Here is a 17,667-nt window from a genome sequence, read left to right as displayed (position 1 = left end):
AAAAGATTTTCAGTGATTCCCATCAAAATAAAAAGTGTATAATATTTTAGTCATATCAAGTTGTTAAATAAAGAAGGAAAAAAAGTAATTTTTTTAAAGTGTTATCATTTCTTGTTTAAACATGACGATAGAGTAGTATGAATCATTAAAATTATTCTCTATATCTAATATTAAAATTTATTAATTATTCCGTATATATTATTGAGTTCTTAATGATAATTGATTCAAAATGATATGAATTTGATTTTTGATGTTCCTAATATTTCACATATAATTTGAGATCAATGACATGCCTTGTCCTAAAATGGTCCTTTACCTAATCTTTGATCTGCCATAACTTTCTTTCTTTATTATTAATTATTATGCCTAACTATTTATTGGTTCAAAAGATATTATCAAATTATCCTTTTACTTTTATTATTATTATTTCGGGTACGGTGAAAAACCTGTTACCAAAATGTATACTGAAATAAATTTTATTTTTATGTAATAATTCATAAATTATATATATAAAAAAAAGACAACTACAATCAAAATACCGTACGAAAATCATGTTTTGTTTACATTTACTTGATTAACCTTTTCTAGGCTTGTTTTTATCGTATTTGTTTGTATGACAGTTGACCAGATTTTCACTTGGATGGGTCTTCACTTAGAAAACCCCACTTGGCCACTTCCAACCAAAGCTACATATAAAATACGAAGACACAATTTTTATGTATTTACTATTTATATACACTCCGTATATTTTAGATTCTGATAGAGAAATTTGAGCTATTTTCCATAGAGAGGGAGAGAGAGAGAGAGAGAGAGAGAGAGAGAGAGAGAGAGAGGAAGATGGGGAACTCCTTTGGTTGCTCTGCGTCGGGAGAGAGATTGGTGTCGGCGGCGAGAGACGGCGACTATGTAGAAGCCAAGATGTTGCTGGATTGCAATCCATGTTTGGCAAAGTACTCAACTTTCGGTGGTCTCAACTCTCCTCTTCATTTTGCAGCCGCTAAGGGCCATAATGAGGTACTGCCCTTTTTCTTGCCCTTCATTTCAGTGCCATCAAGTTTTGTTCTTTTTTCATCTGTTTCTCAGTGTGCTTGATTTGTGGGAATTGTGTTTTTAGATTGTGGCATTGTTGCTTGAGAATGGAGCTGATGTGAATTCCAGGAATTACTGTGGGCAGGTATGTGATTTGAGCCTTGTTTTGATGGTTGATCAGTGCTATTTCTTGAGTTAATAATGCCTGGTTGATCAGCTCCAATTCTGATTTAAGATTCTTGAAATTGATGGGTGTTTGAGATGAACTGGATTCTTGAATTGTTTTTTTTTTTTTGGGTAAACCTTAAATAAGTGACCCTAGCCAGCAAAGGAACACTAGAGGGCTAGGTTTGCCATAGCTGATGATTCTTGAATTGTTTTTTGTCAGACGGCATTGATGCAAGCATGTCGGTATGGCCACTGGGAAGTTGTTCAAACTCTTCTTCTCTTTAGATGCAATGTGAGTTTGCTAAGAATTTTGAGTAATAAAATTCTCATCTTTACTTATGAATGCAATATAATATGATGATCACTTTTTCAAAAAATAAAAATAAAATCCTTAAGAATTGGTTGGTATATGAGCGAAAATCATATCGTGATGCCCTTTTAGGTTACGAGAGCTGACTATCTTAGTGGGAGGACTGCTCTCCATTTTGCGGCAATGCATGGACATGTTAGGTGTATGAGGTTGGTGGTGGCCGATTTTGTCCCGAGTGCCCCTTTGGAATCTCTAACCGGTGAAACCAACACTGATAATGGACGAGGCAGTTCACAATCAAAAACCAAGCACGAACAAGGGTAATAAGCGGTTTTTTTTTTTTTTTTTTTTTTTTGTTTCATTGGTTGGGATGCACAACTAGACATGTATATATAATTCAAGGAGTGTTTCTTTGACATGAATATGATAAAGAACTAACCTAGTTTTTACTCCGTACAAGATTTGGTTTCCTAGGATCTGCTCCTTCGTTTATGTATTTGCTTTATTCCCATTGCAGTGGTCTGTCGAGGTTTGTAAATAAGGCTGCTGATGGTGGGATTACTGCTCTTCATATGGCTGCATTGAATGGATATTTCGATTGTGTCCAGCTCCTACTTGATCTTAACGCAGATATATCAGCTGTTACTTTTCACTACGGATCATCTATGGATCTGATAGGCACGTTATCCGTTAAGGATTCATGTAAATATTTGTTTGTTATCACTATGATCCTAACTTGACGTTCTGGACCACATCGTTTTCTAGGATCCGGAAGCACTCCTTTGCATTATGCTGCTTGCGGGGGTAACCTTAAATGCTGTCAGGTGATGATTGTAGTGGGAAGGGAACCGAGAATAACTAAACTTATTTTCCACGATTTCTTTGGAATTCAATTCTCCCCGGTTGATGTAAAACGATAATTACTTGGTTTACAGATGCTCATCGCAAAAGGTGCCAGTCGGTTGACACTGAACTGCAACGGGTAATGCTTAGTTTCCTCTTCTAGATTCCTAAGCGTTCGAGGAAAATTGTTGAATAGTTACTAGAACATATCCTCAATAAATTTGTCCGCTTTTCCAGATTGGTTCCTCTCGATGTTGCTAGGATGTGGGGGCGTCATTGGCTCGAGCCGTTTCTTGATCCAAATTCTGATTCCATAATTCCGCCATTTCCACCCTCGAATTATTTATCGTTGCCCCTCCTGAGTGTCCTTAACATCGCAAGGTACCCAGCATTTGCTCTTGAAAGTAACAAAATATAATGCAGTTTGTCGTTTAGTTGCTAACTATGTGTAATTTAGACTAGAATTCACAGTTTTTTTTACTAGCAAATCAATCCGTAAACTTTTTACGTGTATATTTATGACTGGAAACGAGTGCTGACGATTGTGATTCACTGCAGAGAGTACGGGTTGCGGTCCTCAGCAACAACCCCTTCTGGTGATGTCGATACGTGTGCTGTCTGCCTCGAGAGAGCATGTTCAGTTGCTGCTGAAGGTCCGTTTTTTATCGTTTTTTAATGTCGTCACTTCGCATTAATGGTATGCAAAAAAAAGTCTTTACGTTTACAAATCAAAGCCCAATCTGTTTCCATACATGACTGATTTTGACTTGTTAAGAGTCCCACATCGAAAATATAAGAGAGAACATATGGGTTTATAAAGACATGGGTTAGTCTGACTAATTTATTGGATTCCGTCTTTTAGTGTGGTTTGGCCCAGCTACATTCAATCATTGTTGCATATGTTTTGGAATATACTTTCAGGCTGTGGGCACGCACTTTGCGTAAGATGTGCTCTCTACCTTTGCTCCACGAGCAATGTCCAATCTGAATTGTCGGGTGTTTCGGGCTCCATTCCCTGTCCCCTCTGCAGACATGGCATTGTCTCTTTTGTCAAACTGCCCGGTTCTGCAGCGAAGGAAATTAAACTACATGTATCTCTGAGCTTATGTACCCCGTGCATGCTACATTCTCGAGACGAAGAAAAGTCGATGCCTCCAGGCAGCGGACAGGAAATTAGGAAGAACCGTGTTGCTTCTGTATCTTCGGAGATGCTGTGTCCCGTGACCTGCAGCCCCTTTCCTTCGGTTGCAATCCCTCTGTGCACATGCAACGAGGGGCCATACCCGACTTTTGAGCCAGGAGAAAACGGGAGCCAGGAAGAGTCTCCTAACCGGGGTGAATCCACATCGGAGGAGCAAGAAAAGATGGGCGTGAGATTGGAGAAAACCACGTGTTCGAACATGTTTTGGGGCAGGAGGAGTTGCAGTAGGGAAAACCAGTGTAATGCCGAGATAAACGTTTGACTGACTTGGCAAAACATCTCTAGAGACGAAGTTTTGTCGAATAGCGCCACCCCATGGCTTCGAGATTTGACACCTTCAATCTCAGCTGGTGATGTTTTTTCCCACATTGTTGCCCAGGCATTGCGATTTGCGATGGTTCAACCCCGTCCAGCATTTCTTGTTGCAGCTGGAACTGTAAAGAATTTACGACTTCGAATGCATTTCTTGATTAGTCTTACATTAGTTGTTGATGATTACATGTAGAGGCCCCTTTTATTAGTCTCCAAATGTTTCTGCAGTTTGTATTCCTTAAATTCCTGTTTTTTTTTTTTTTTTTTTTAAAGGTCAATCTAAAGCTCTGTGAGCTGACAGACATACCAATGAATATATGAATCATTTGTTAATCCTTTTGTCTTTTTCATTATCAACACTGATGGATTCACGGAGAATCCCCGGGATTATTCAATCATGTACTGTGGATTCTGGTCTAATACACAGAATTCATGTTCATACATACACAAAAACACGATATAGTGAACATGAATATGAATTATGTGCATTATGAACATAAATTTTGTATATTATATAGTTGAGAACATATAAACACTTAAAGATAATACACAGAATTCATATTCATAATATTGTGGACAAAAGATTATGAGAAGCAAATTCATAAAAACAACAAAAACATTATACTAAACATCTCAGCCCAGTTCAGTAGTACAAACTAACGTAACCCAAAAAAAAAAAAAAAAAAAAAAAAAGAAGAACGAACTAACTGTGCCGTTATGACGGCAATCATCACAGCAACCCAACAGAATACGACACGTACCCTCACACATCTAAAGTCTAAAGAAAACCTAAGACTTGTGATGGGACCCCCAAACAGTTACCCTAACACAACGTAAAGTACAACAACTGTAGGAACACATGTCAATCCTTGATTAGTCAGTCAGCGGATTTCCTGGGACGCACGTTTTTTTTCGGCTATCTCCGTTATTTAACTAACAGTCCGTTGTAAACTCGGCCGGAGGAGCTTTTAGTATATCTCTGAGGAATTCGATCATCTTCTCCGGGCGGCGGTTTCTCGCTGCGCATTAAAGTAGACGGCGGCGACCGGCGTCCCCAACCCGTGCTCTTGGCAGAAGGCGCGAGTGTTGAACCGGTCCCTTGACGGTGGGGCCCGCACCGAATGCCTCGCCCGTTGCTTGAACAATAAGAACACGTAACGGTGTATCCCAATCACCGGCTTCGGCGCTTCATAGCTCACAATTTCCCTTCCTGTATCCGTATATAAATTCATACTTAACTAACTTTGTAACTGTAAAAGAAAATGAAAAAGATTGAATTTTAACAAAAACTACTTGGTTTTCCAGAGATACAACTTTATTAAACATAAGACACCGTAACGAACTAGTTAGTAAAGAACATTTGTTGCCAGAGATACAACTTTATTAAACATAAAGACACTGTAACTAGCTAGTTAGTAAAGAACACTTGTTAGGAGAGATACAATTTTACAAAACATAAATACCGAAAGATACATCAGTGGTGCCAGGAATATCAGTGACAATCCTGCAAGGAAAAACCAGAAAAAACACCATTACTCCATACATTATATTAGGTAGGTTAAGATTAAGACTAAACATAAGACTATGATACGAACCAGTGAAGATGTTCCCTCAAGTATGGATCACTAGGCCCGGGAGCATCCGGATCAGTCATGATCTTTTCTTCCAAAACATAAAAAAACAAGAATTGAAAACCCAGTAATATAATCATCATTCGTGTTCAGATTTTACCATAATAATGTGTGTTCAACTTCACATATAATTTGTGGCCGGAGACTTACAAGAGTGTAAGCAGCTCTGAGATCATCGCCGCCGATCTCAACGCGAGGTTTAGCGGCAATGAGCGGCGGCATGAGTTCATGGCCGTTGTACACTTGGCGGTTGCTGTTGTATGTAACGTTCATTCTCACACTGGGGATGAAGTTATCCACAACTTCCCCAATCACTCTCCCCACCGTAAGTGGCTCTAAAACCCCCCTCGACATTATATTAATTATAGCTCCACTCACTCACTGCTACTATAATACTAGCTAGGTTTTTCTAAGCCCTAAAATGGTGGTTTTGGGTAGCAGAAAACTAGAGTTGCTGCACTGGATGAGTTGCAGAACCAATAGGGCGAGAGTTTAATGTATATATAGATGATTAGTAGGGTACTATAATACCAGCTCGTGGGTTTGGCTTACAATTAAGTTTAAAGATATTCGGAGAATACTTTGGAAGTGCCACATATAAAGGTCGTATATGCCCGCACAATCAATCAAAATAAATTTTCTTTACCAAAAAAAAGACATAATTTTAGGTTTGATAAGTTACCTGGCCATAACTTATCGGTCTTGATTTAAGTTTGATTTATTGAAAGGTTCGGGTAAAATTCACTTTGTAAAATTTAAGTAAAATTCACTTTGTAACCTTAATTAACAAATGACAATAAGAAGATAAACTATGCTATGTTGTCCATAGATTATATATGCCATATTGGCTCAAATCAACCTGGCCAAACTTTAGGTTTGAATAAGTTTCAACTTTGAAGTGATGTGTTTCTTTTACTATATGATCGTGTCGGATGGGGGATGGTGGAAATGTGGAATCACTAGTGAAATTAGGGCGGCAGATGATCAAGCTTCCACCCTTAGCTTGTCTTTAGTGGTGGCTTAGCTTAGATGGCAAGTTTTTGTTTTTATTTCTATTTTTATTTTTTGATCAAAAAGTTTACAACTACACAACTACATGCAATGTCACATATATATATATATATATATATATATATATATATATATATATATATATAATTTGTGTGAGACAGTGTTCGTTAGACGAGTCAGGTCAAAATTAAATATAATACTTATACTAACAAATTAAATGTAATACTAAATCAGGAATAAAATGTTTATTACTTATATAGGAAAAATGTAATACTTTAGAGAAAAAATGTACATTTTTCATTAAAAGTATTATATTTTCCTTTATAAGAGCAACATTACCTAAGGAATACTTTTGATGAAAAAATGTACTCTGGTAATACTTTTATATCAAAATATAAAAGTATTACATTTGTCTTTAAAAAATATTATGTTCCCGAAATCCTACCTCTCTTAAGGGACAAGAGTGCACTACCACTCACGCCAACTAAATTGATGCTAGTATAAGTATTACATTTGCATATTGACCCGATCCAACCCAACTCGATCCGTGAGACGGTCTAACACAAGTGTACCCCACATGAGTAACCAATAAAAATAAATTCCTGGGTAACCAATACTTTTTAAGAATTTTCTTTAATAATTAACATTTGTAAAGTTCCTACTTTCTAGGGAATTGAAGGACTTAGTTTAATGTATCTCTTTGGCTTGGAGTAGGAATGTAGGATGGATCGTCACCATAAGTGATTGGCTTGAGAAGAATGAAGAATATATATTGCTTTTTTGGGGGAGGCTTTAAAAATCATATCTTGGACAAATGGGGAATTCAGGTTTTGATGAAGTGCCGTAAGAACGGAAAAATACTGCTATTAAAAGTATTATATCTATGATCTTCAAAACAAGTACATTCCTTCGTTAAAATAATTTATAAGATCAAACGAATCACAAATACTTAAAAAAAATAAGAAAATTATATATTTAAATTGTTCGATAATGGATCTAGCTAGAACCTTTAATTTGTAGTGGTTCAAGAGATGACTTTAGTTGTACGTATGATCCAAGATAGTATAATTTGAAATACTATACTGTTTTGACTAATTAAGACTATTTAGTTCTTAGAATTTTAGTTTTCTCCAAAAAGTTAAATTTCCAATTCTAACTTAGAGTCTTAGTTTGATTTGCGCGTAGGTTGATACCCCACCTCCATGTATTTGTCATTTGATGTTCTGCATTTTAATTAATTCAAAACAAAATTATTTCGAAAATATTTCATAAATAATAATATAATATGAAAATGACAAGAATCTTTGATGTGTAATAATTTATACATTTGTTCACAGAGGACGATCTTTCTATGAATGATCAAACGATAATTCAACAGTGGACAGAATACGACAGCCAATAAATTATAAACCAACACGAGGCACCTCTTCATTAAGTTATTCTGGCCAGGCCAGCATCTCATTATTTTTGGGTCAACATTTCCAATATGAAATGACTTTGATTTTCTTTTAGTCACATAATGTCGGATTCGCAACATTAATTAATAGTCTTCTTTCTCGGACCAATGAGATCTCTCATTAGAATAGGGTAATGGCTCTATCACAGTAGTTTATTAGTCAATTTTAACTCATTTAACCACTATTAATTGTTTAATTTTGGTTAAACAATCAATATGAGTATTTGATTAATTAGCTTTTCGTAACATCTTATTGCTTTAAAATGCAAATGCTCAAATTTATAAAACTGCTTAAAATAATTTTTTTTTTTTGATCAGTTTTTTGATAAAGGCCCGTTTGGTAAAATAATTAGCCTTTCAGTCAATTTTGACTTATTTAATAAGAATTAGTTGTTTGACTTTGTTAAGCAATCAATATGAGTGTTATTCAAAAAACTATTCAAAGTAGCTTTTTCGATCAGCTTGTTGAGAAAGTCATTTTGTATGTAATCAGCTATCAGCTAACAATTAATTTACCAAACACTTTTCTACAATCAGTTAATGCTATCAACTAGTCAAACCCACTAACCCAATAGCTAACAACTATCATCCATCAGCCATTTACCAAACACCCCCAAAGTCATTTTGCATGTAATCAGCTATCAACTAATAGCTAATTTACAAAACACTTTTCTACAATCAACTAATGTTATTAACTAGTCAAACCCACTAACTTAATCAATTAGCTAACAGCTATTTACCAAACACCCTTGATATCTTCCTACTGAATACAGGCTTTGCCGCAAGGCCAATACCAAGGTCGAGGCGATGGGATCCGATCCCTGCCGTCTGGGCCTCCCCCATCCTAGGGTCCCTAAGGGTAGAAAAAAGATATAGATACCCTAATAATGTAATTAAGTTCAACTCTAAATGCCCTCCAAAGTCTTCTGAGTATGGTGGTTTCGAAATCTTTAGTCCTAAACTTTTAAATCGATCGTCTGTGATCCTTTGAATTTCGAATTCGACCTGCTGTAATCCTTTCGTTAACTGTTGTCGTCTGCGCCGAGAAAAGTAAGGACAAAACAGTCTTTTTTATTTCAACCCCAACCAAAACAAATCATTTCCCTAAAAAATTGTAGAAATGTAGAGCTTTTTTAAAGAACGGTGTTTGCTTTATTGGGAATTATTGGAGAAGAAGTTCGATGGGAGGAGATTAATTAGTGCTAATTTTAATCTTTGAGGGAAATGAATTATTTTGGTTGTGGTTAAAATAAATAGATTGTTTTGCCCTTACTTTTCACGCCGTAGACGGCATATGTTAACCGAAGGACTACAGCAGGTCAAATTCAAAACTCAGAGGATCACAAACGATCAATTTGAAAGTTTAGAACTAAAGGTGGTAAAATCATCAAACTTAGAGGAATGTAGCTGACATTTACTCATTGTATTTATAGGTTCCGGACTTCTGGCCTTAAAGAAAAAATTATTTGACTTTCACGTTTTATTCTGAATATGGAGAGAAAAGGTGGGATGCGAAGTAATTTTCTCAAAATGCATAAAAAAACTATACAAGTGGAAATGATAAATAAAGAATCTAGGGAAAGTATAACAATCATTACCTTAAATGGAAACAAAAAGGGATCGGGGAAGCATCCAGCATTCCACCTCATGGCTTCCAACAAACACCATCTTCAATTCAATTCATAAATCTCTGCCAAGTGTTCTCTCCACCTACAACGTAACAGAGAATTGAAGAATAAAACATTAATGGGAATCTGAGGAAAAAATGTCGTGAGAATCGGTGGGCAGCTGCCAACACCATTTTCTGCCGTTTCTCGATCTAATATAATGTTCCATCCTCAATGCATGTATATGTATATATATATATAATAATGTAAGCTGTGGTGTAATTGGCATCAATGGTGTGTGGGTCCTCATCTTTCCTGGATCGACACCTACCCATCCATGTTTAGCAAATTAAGTGTCGAAGAATAATTCAAAGCAAGAGATTACGAACAAAGATAGAAAAACGAGCGAAATACTTGATTCATCAATTATTGTCTATGTTCATGATAATTCATTCATGATACAAGCACTACTGAAAATTATGGAAATTTTGACCATCTGAAAGTGATCTTAAATCAAGTCGAAAACTTTATTTCGACTATTTTTGATATCTAAAAAAACCTTTGTTGCTATTTCCGATCACTTTTTTGCTTTCGACTTGATTTAAGATTAATTTCAGGTGGTCGAAAATTCTATAATTTCTAGTAGTGAAGTATAATATAATATTTATAAATAACTCTCATGATATATTTACAAAACTAGTCATATAGAGTATCACAGCTATACACAATATAAAGCTTTAATTAATTAATGCATTCTAGCTAATTACTCTAATTATGGCTATGTTTGGTAAACCTATACTAACTGAAAAGGTAGTTGAAAACTGGAAAACTATAAGCTAGAAGCTGAAAATTGTAGAGTTATTAGCTAGCTGATTATGCAAATGTTTGGTAAAATTAATTTTTTTTGATAAACTGATAAATGTAAAAAGACTACAAAGGACATATCTATAAAATTTAAATTAAATGATGCAATTATTATATTATTTTTATATTATTAAATATATGAGATATATCTAAGTTATTAAAAAAATTTGTTTTTATAATATAAATGAGATATATATTATATTATATTAAAACAAAAGAAAAAAAATAATTGATAATGATAAAGGATGTCATTTTTTTTTTATTACAAAGGAAGGGGAATACCCATACAAACTAGGGGTGTAAACGAGCCGAGCCGAGCTCGAGCCTGGGTAGGCTCAAGCTCGAGCTCGTTAATGAAGGCTCGGCTCGAGTTCGAGCTCGGTAATTTTCGGGCTGCTCGAGCTTGGCTCGAGCAGCTCGATTGTTCGAGTTCGAACTCGAGCTCGATCTTGAGCTCGAGTTCAAGCTCGATTTTGACATTGAATTTGACATATTTAATACTTTTGATTTAAAATTCAAACTACTTTGTTTTATCCATACATAAATAATAGAAATCTTTTAGGGATTTTAAGTTTAAAATTTTAATTTTTAATTGTTATTTTTATATATTATATGGCTCGACAAGCCACGAGTCTAGAATATATAGGCTCGGCTCGAGCTCGATTACTAACCGAGCTCAAGCCGAGCTTTGACCGAGCCGCTCGCAAGCGGCTCGGCTCATTTACACTCTTAATACAAACTACGCCTACAACGAGGCTCAAAACCTAGACCTCCCACATAAGGGAGCAATCCGATACCAATAGACCACAAGCCACTTGGTAAAGGATGTCCTTTATTTATGAATAGACGATTGGAGTTAGAACTTTAAGGAGATGCTGGGTGGTGAAGAGTTTCGGAAGAGGATGAATAAAAATATAGGAGAATAAAAAAAAGTCAAAGGGTTTTAATTGGGAAGATTAAAAGATGTCACTTATTTAAAATAATAAGGATAAAAATAAAAAAATAAAAAAAAAGTTAGGAAGCTATTAGCTTATTTTTGAAACGCTACCTAAGGTAATTTTTTAAAATAAATTCTTAAGCTACTAGCTTATTTGGGAACATTACCAAACAAAGCTTATAGCTTATTAGTAGTTTAAAATAAGTTATAAGCTCCAAAATAAACTTTGCCAAACGGAGCAATGTATGTGGGTTAGCTTTGAGGTGTCGATAACTGAAATAGAAAGAAATTAGAAGATAATGACAAAAATGATATGGTTTTAAAAAATGTACAATTTTAGTAAAAACTCATTTTTTTAAAAACAACCATAGAACCAAGTGTCACTTGCGTCTCTCCTCCATGGAAAAGGAGCTCACTAGTCTCATCCCTTCTCTTCGCTTCCATAAGTAACTAGGATTCAGGTTCTTCATTCGCGAAGGGAACTGCAGATTCACGTGTTTTTTTTTTAAATGTTGTTATGCTAGTAGTGGGATTCAAGTTCTTCATTCACAAACAGCAGAATTGATCTGAGTTTGGTGAGCTCTTTTTCCATGGCCAAGAGACGCAAGTGGCACCTGCATCATATACGTGAGACGCAAGTACCACTTGCGTCTTTGGTTGTTTAAAGAAAAAAAGAATTAAGTATATTTTAAAAAAACTCATTTTGAAGATGTGTTTCTGATAAAAAAAAAGAAATACATGTCTCAACTATATTTTCTTAAAATTATACAATTTTTAAAAATATTTCCATTTTTGTCATTGTTTCTAATTTATTTCTATTTCAGTCATGCTATGAGAGGGTTACACGTTGTGCAACTTTACTTTGTGTCAGGGTCAAAGCTGGGACGTGTCATGCTATGGTAGGTGGAGCAGAGTACATGGTCCGACCAAAGCACTTGAAAGTCAAACATTATAAAAGAACACACAACACGTTTGTTGCCAACCATTATTGTGTGGATCATAGTCCACATAAGTTGTATGGACTATATTTTGTATAGTGTAAAATAATATAATTCAATACAAAAATAATATATATTCAATATAAAAATAATATCAGTTGTTATATTATAGACCGCGGTGCATAATCGATTATGCACCGCGGCCCATATACGGCGCCGTTTCTTTAAGTAAAGAAACGGCCCGCCGTTAGAGTTAACGGAGTCCGTTTGTTTGGTATATTAAACACCAACTGACACTACAGTATATCCAAACCGACACTGCAGTTATATCAAAATGATACTGTAGTTATAGTGAAATGAAACTGCAGTGTATATAAACTGAAACTGAATAACATTTCACATATTTGAGTGTATATTGTACAATGAAGCTGTAATTATATCAAAATGATCATGTAGTTGTGTTTTAATAAAACTATAGTGTATATAAAATAAAATTAAATAACATTTTCACATATTTGAGTCTATAAATATCGAATGAAACTATAGTTATATCGAAATGAAACTGTAGTTGTGTTCAACTGAAACTGCAGTATATACAAAATGACACTGAATAACAGAGTTACTTTTTGCAAAACAGTGCGAAATGGCGGAAATAAACACTGTTAATTTTCATTTAAAAAAAAGACGCGCGGTGCATAATCGATTATGCACCGCGGTGCATAATATAATTTGCCAAATAATATACATTGTATTCAGGGAATGTATATTATTTTTGTACTAAATATACACTATATTGTATAATGTACATTCAGTACAAAAATAATGTACATCTAATATATTAAAATACTTTTATTATAGTCCACGTAACATTGTGTAGACCACAATAATTCAATCGTTATGCGTTGAACCCGTGTCCAGCATGCTAAATATACACTATATTGTACAATGTACATTCAGTACAAAAATAATGTACATCTAATATATTAAAATACTTTTATTATAGTCCACATAACATTGTGTAGACCACAATAATTCAATCGTTATGCGTTGGACCCGTGTCCAGCATGCTTGCTGGACACGGGTAACAGTGCCGTTAGGCACTGTTATCTCTTTTTTTTTTTTTTTTTTTTCAGACCGCTTCGTTATAGGAGTATATGTTTATAATTTTATTACTATATGTTAATAACTGTACATTCATAACTCCATAACTGTACGTTCATAACTCTATAACTGTACATTCATAACTCCATAACTGTACATTCATAACTCCATAATTGTACATTCATAATTTTCGAAGCTCTATGTTCACAATTTTAGAGCTCTATGTTCATAATTTTATCATCACTATATATTCATAATTGTAAGTTCATAATGTTAGAGCTCTTTGTTCATAATTCGATCAATAACTATACATTCATAATTTCATACTGTAGATTCATAATCTCATAACTGTAGATTCATAACTCCATAACTGTAGATTCATAACTCTATAACTGTACATTCATAACTCCATAACTGTACATTCATAATCTTCGAAGCTCTATATTCACAATTTTAAAGCTCCATGGTCATAATTTTATCACTATATATGTTCATAATTGTAAGTTTATAATGTTAGAGCTCTGTGTTCATAATTGCATAACTGTACATTCATAACGGCATAAGTGTACATTCATAACGGCATAACTATACATTCATAATCCAAAAAACAAATAACGCCGTTAACGGCAAAACGCGCGCGATTTTTTTTTTTTTTTTTTTTAACTAAATGACGCGTTTTTTTTGAAAAACGACGTCGTTTTGGGCGCGTGTCCACAATTCTTTGTGGACACGAGTCCAGGGCATAATTTGCCACAATAATTTGCCGCTTGTTGCCGTGTCGGTTTTATCCTAAATTCTGAGTTTGCTGATGAAACTGAGGCCCAAACGATTTCATAGAAACTAGAATGGAGATTTGAGTACAAGCTGGGCTATTTTGAAAATGAAACCCATTTCGGCTGACGCACGATTGGGCTCAACCAGTCAAAGCTGGATAGTTATGCTGTGCATCCGTATGCATCATGCATGGTGTATATGGATACCAAAACGACGTCGTTTTATTAAAAAACGTGCGTCTTCCCTTTAAAAAAAATTCAGGTTCGATTCCCAGCAACAACATTATATTGTTCATTCATTCTGAAATTTTAGTTCATAGACTATGGAATTATAGTTCATTGATTATGGAATTATAGTTCATCGATTATGGATTGTAGTTCATCGATTCTGAAATTTTAGTTTATAGATTATGGAATTTTAGTTCATTCATTCTGGAATTTTTAGTTCATAGATTAGATTATGGAATTATAGTTCATCGATTATGGAATTTTAGTTCATATGTTGTTGCTGGGAATCGAACCTGATTTTTTTTCTTTTAAGGGGAGACGCGCGTTTTATTAAAACGACGTCGTTTTTGCATCCGTATGCACCATCATCATAATTTGCCGTCAAAGCTTAAGGATTTTTAATTTATTTTTTTCTTTAAAAAAAATCAATTACCAGATTCAAAGCATATTGACACCTATTCCATTCACAACCAGCAATAAGCCATTACCTCCCGATCGATCATTAACATGGCGTTTGGTTGGAAGAAAGGGAAAAAGAAATTATAATTTGATAGGAAAAAAAGTGAGAATAAAGTAAAAATTCAAATTACATTGTTTGGTAAGGATGAATAGAATTATTGGGAATGAGATGGAAAGAAGGGGTATAAAGACTAAAATGTCCTTGTATAATAATAATGCTAATAATAATCAAGGGTAAAAAAGTCACTTTCCTCTCTTTTCCCTTTCCTTCCTCATTGAATTGCAGTTCATATGAGGTATGAAGAAGGGTATGAATTGCAATTCCCTCCAATCAAACAGTGTAATTTAGATAGCCAAAGAATTAAGCTGTAATTGAATGACAACTACATCCAACCAAACAACCCATTATGGCCTAAGAATATGCAAATCGAGAGTGTTTCACGTTATGACCTTAAGCAAATTGATATGTTCACTTCCAATGTGTTTAACAGAACAAATGAAATTTCAATGAAGCATGTAACGTAAATCTTTAATGATAATGATAAAACACTGATTACTTAGTAATTTCTCTTCAAATTTTGCAGGTTGTTACGAGGTAGCTTGTCTCTAACTCTACTCTGTCCAAGCATTGATAGACCCACCCATACGTGAGTTATGGTGCTCATAGCAACTCCCACACCATTCCAAAACCTAACTAAACATTGCCTTCGTGCATCCCTAATATAATCCCCCAATTGAGATTTGTTAGGAATACCCTTTTTCACTACTATCCATGTTAAGAAGATGATGATTGTGTTCTAAACATTGCTAGCTAGTCAAAATTAGATGTGACACACACAAGGAACATAAATATATCAAGAAAAGCATAACATGAATGACCAAATGTTTAACTCAAAATAAACATTTGTTCATAGGAACATAAGTAATCACCATCGAAATATACTGATGAATGATAAAGACTTCCGTATACTAATAATAAGAAAAATATTCTTTTAAAAACAATATTATTGTAATTATTATTGGACAGACAATTAGTACAACAACGTAACGGCGTAGATGTTTCAGGGTTGATTCGCAATGGTAACTCCGAAACTCCGTTATTCGGTACGAAAAGTAGTTACTGCCACACATGAGAAAAAGGTAATAATAATAATAATAATATATAAAAAGGGCTAAGAAGCTTCGGGAAAATGGACCCCAAGAAGACAAAGGTTAGCCGAGACACGTGACTCATTGTCGCACGTGCCTCTCCTCGTAGTCGTACAGAGACCCTATCACGGATTCACACCTCTCCGCCATTCTCAGCTAATCTATCGATCTAATCATTCATCATCATCCTTCCCTTCCCTTTCAATTACAAACCCTTTGATTTTGCCTGTGGCACTGCCTAAGCCACGGCGACTCTTCGTTATCCTCGCCGTTTTCCGGCTCCGATTTCACGTCCGTCCCCGGCTGCTGCAGCCGTAAATCGTGATCCTGCTCCGCCGATCCATCCTCGCCTTCACGCACCCGCTTTGACCCGATCGAGACTCCGAATAGTCTCGCTCGCATTTCGTCAGGCTCCGTTTGGTTCTCTCCGCCGCAGCCGGCGGTGGCGGTGGCGGTGGCAGGCATGAGATCGAGCGGCTTTAGGGATTGCAAGCTGCTTTCCGCCGATTGATTGCTGGAGTTGGAGTTATTGCCGGAGTAATTTGACATTAATGCGTATATATTGTTGCATAGGCTTTTCATCTGGCTCAGCTCCTTGTTTAGCTCTATGTTCTCCTTCCTCAGCCGCTCGTTCTCTCCGATCAGCTCCGATGTACTTCCTCCTTGCGATGCATCTATCGCGGCTGTTCCGGGAGACGAGTTAGATGACACTACTTGCTCTTCGCCTGAATTCGAAGGTGTAACCGTCTTCGATGGCTGTGCAGGAACGGCTGCTACAGCCGTAACCGTAACCGTAGCAGTAGCCGGAGCGGCCGTTACAGCGGTGGAGGGCACGGCAACGGCAGCTGCCGCTACTTTCCGGCGCTGTATATCGCATAACAAACGTTTCTCACCTCTCCGGAAGCAATCGTTGGAAAATTCCCATCGATCGGGTACAACTTTCCGGAATCCCTGAAAATCGCGATTGATTCATAAACTAAGCATCAAATCAAAAGAGTTTCCCGTACAAATTTGGTGATATAGAACTCACGTATGTGTTGAGTTGACGAACGAAGCTGGAGAAATTGTTGTGTTTGAAATATTTAGGAAGCAAATCCCTAGCGAACTCAGTCGGATTCCACACGATGAAGCTAGATCCGTCTTCGTTCCAGGAGATCACATCGTCGATGGAGCGGTCGTCCACAAGCTGGAACGTTTTCGTCAGAAACGGCGTCGGAACACTCCTCTGCGCCTCTCCACCAGCCGTTGTTTCTCCTCCGTTACGCTCCACCGGCGGCACCGGAGGACCCATAAATTCCAAAATCAACCTGAATCACAACCCAAAACCATTCACAAACAACGCAAACGCCAAAACGATTCTTCTAAAACTTCAGAAACAAAAACTTAAACACAGAAACCTTTGAGCTGGAAAACAGACAGGGATATTCACTTTAACGAAGCTACTGATGCAGATCTGGTGTGCAGATGCACGGCGGCGAAGAAGGAGACGTCTGCAGCGGTGGGTGTGGAGGAGGAGGAGAAAGAGAAGGAGAAGGAGGAGAGATGGGTAGGAATAAATGGTAATTCTAGAAGGTTCCTATGGTGTATGTTACTTATTTCAGTGGGGGGTGGGAACCTAAAAGTACAGATAAGATAGGAAATTTCGAGATA

The 17,667-nt window shown here is 36.1% G+C and overlaps 3 protein-coding genes across 4 annotated transcripts; 1 reads left to right on the top strand and 2 right to left on the bottom strand.

Annotated features, from left to right (window-relative positions):
* Positions 1-750: 750 nt before the first annotated feature.
* On the top strand, positions 751-4,201 carry LOC109194074 (E3 ubiquitin-protein ligase XBAT33-like). Of its 2 annotated transcripts, XM_019344940.1 has the most exons (10): positions 752-1,014; positions 1,115-1,174; positions 1,418-1,489; positions 1,640-1,827; positions 2,025-2,185; positions 2,273-2,331; positions 2,443-2,489; positions 2,588-2,731; positions 2,909-3,003; positions 3,272-4,201. In XM_019344940.1, the coding sequence occupies exons 1-10, from the start codon at positions 838-840 to the stop codon at positions 3,811-3,813; spliced, it is 1,545 nt and encodes a 514-aa protein (XP_019200485.1). In that variant the 5' UTR covers positions 752-837; the 3' UTR covers positions 3,814-4,201. The 2 variants fall into 2 exon arrangements, with proteins under 2 accessions (XP_019200486.1, XP_019200485.1); XM_019344941.1 differs by lacking the exon at positions 1,115-1,174 and having other exon boundaries at positions 751-1,014.
* A 343-nt stretch (positions 4,202-4,544) lies between these two features.
* On the bottom strand, positions 4,545-5,977 carry LOC109194076 (CEN-like protein 1). Its single transcript, XM_019344944.1, has 4 exons — positions 5,645-5,977; positions 5,459-5,520; positions 5,327-5,367; positions 4,545-5,073 (listed from the first exon to the last, which is right to left on the bottom strand). The coding sequence occupies exons 1-4, from the start codon at positions 5,846-5,848 to the stop codon at positions 4,856-4,858; spliced, it is 525 nt and encodes a 174-aa protein (XP_019200489.1). The 5' UTR covers positions 5,849-5,977; the 3' UTR covers positions 4,545-4,855.
* Positions 5,978-15,858: 9,881 nt separating this feature from the next.
* On the bottom strand, positions 15,859-17,667 carry LOC109194075 (heat stress transcription factor B-2a-like). Its single transcript, XM_019344943.1, has 3 exons — positions 17,415-17,667; positions 17,048-17,324; positions 15,859-16,968 (listed from the first exon to the last, which is right to left on the bottom strand). The coding sequence occupies exons 2-3, from the start codon at positions 17,306-17,308 to the stop codon at positions 16,219-16,221; spliced, it is 1,011 nt and encodes a 336-aa protein (XP_019200488.1). The 5' UTR covers positions 17,309-17,324; positions 17,415-17,667; the 3' UTR covers positions 15,859-16,218.

This window comes from Ipomoea nil, unplaced genomic scaffold, assembly GCF_001879475.1.
Source record: "Ipomoea nil cultivar Tokyo-kokei standard unplaced genomic scaffold, Asagao_1.1 scaffold1932, whole genome shotgun sequence".
NCBI lineage: Eukaryota > Viridiplantae > Streptophyta > Magnoliopsida > Solanales > Convolvulaceae > Ipomoea > Ipomoea nil.
Note: the sequence above shows the minus strand (reverse complement) of the source record. Positions and strands in the feature narration are given on the sequence as shown.

Bases quoted from the DNA above. Each gene is read 5' to 3' on its own strand.
- LOC109194074 (XM_019344940.1), top strand. From the start codon at position 838: ATGGGGAACTCCTTTGGTTGCTCTGCGTCGGGAGAGAGATTGGTGTCG. The intron at 2,732-2,908 runs GTACCCAGCATT...GATTCACTGCAG, and splicing joins AGTGTCCTTAACATCGCAAG to AGAGTACGGGTTGCGGTCCT. The intron at 3,004-3,271 runs GTCCGTTTTTTA...ATATACTTTCAG, and splicing joins ATGTTCAGTTGCTGCTGAAG to GCTGTGGGCACGCACTTTGC.
- LOC109194076 (XM_019344944.1), bottom strand. From the start codon at position 5,848: ATGTCGAGGGGGGTTTTAGAGCCACTTACGGTGGGGAGAGTGATTGGG. The intron at 5,521-5,644 runs GTAAGTCTCCGG...TTGGAAGAAAAG, and splicing joins TCAGAGCTGCTTACACTCTT to ATCATGACTGATCCGGATGC. The intron at 5,368-5,458 runs GTTCGTATCATA...TTTTCCTTGCAG, and splicing joins TTGAGGGAACATCTTCACTG to GATTGTCACTGATATTCCTG.
- LOC109194075 (XM_019344943.1), bottom strand. From the start codon at position 17,308: ATGGGTCCTCCGGTGCCGCCGGTGGAGCGTAACGGAGGAGAAACAACG. The intron at 16,969-17,047 runs GTGAGTTCTATA...CGCGATTTTCAG, and splicing joins TTCGTCAACTCAACACATAC to GGATTCCGGAAAGTTGTACC.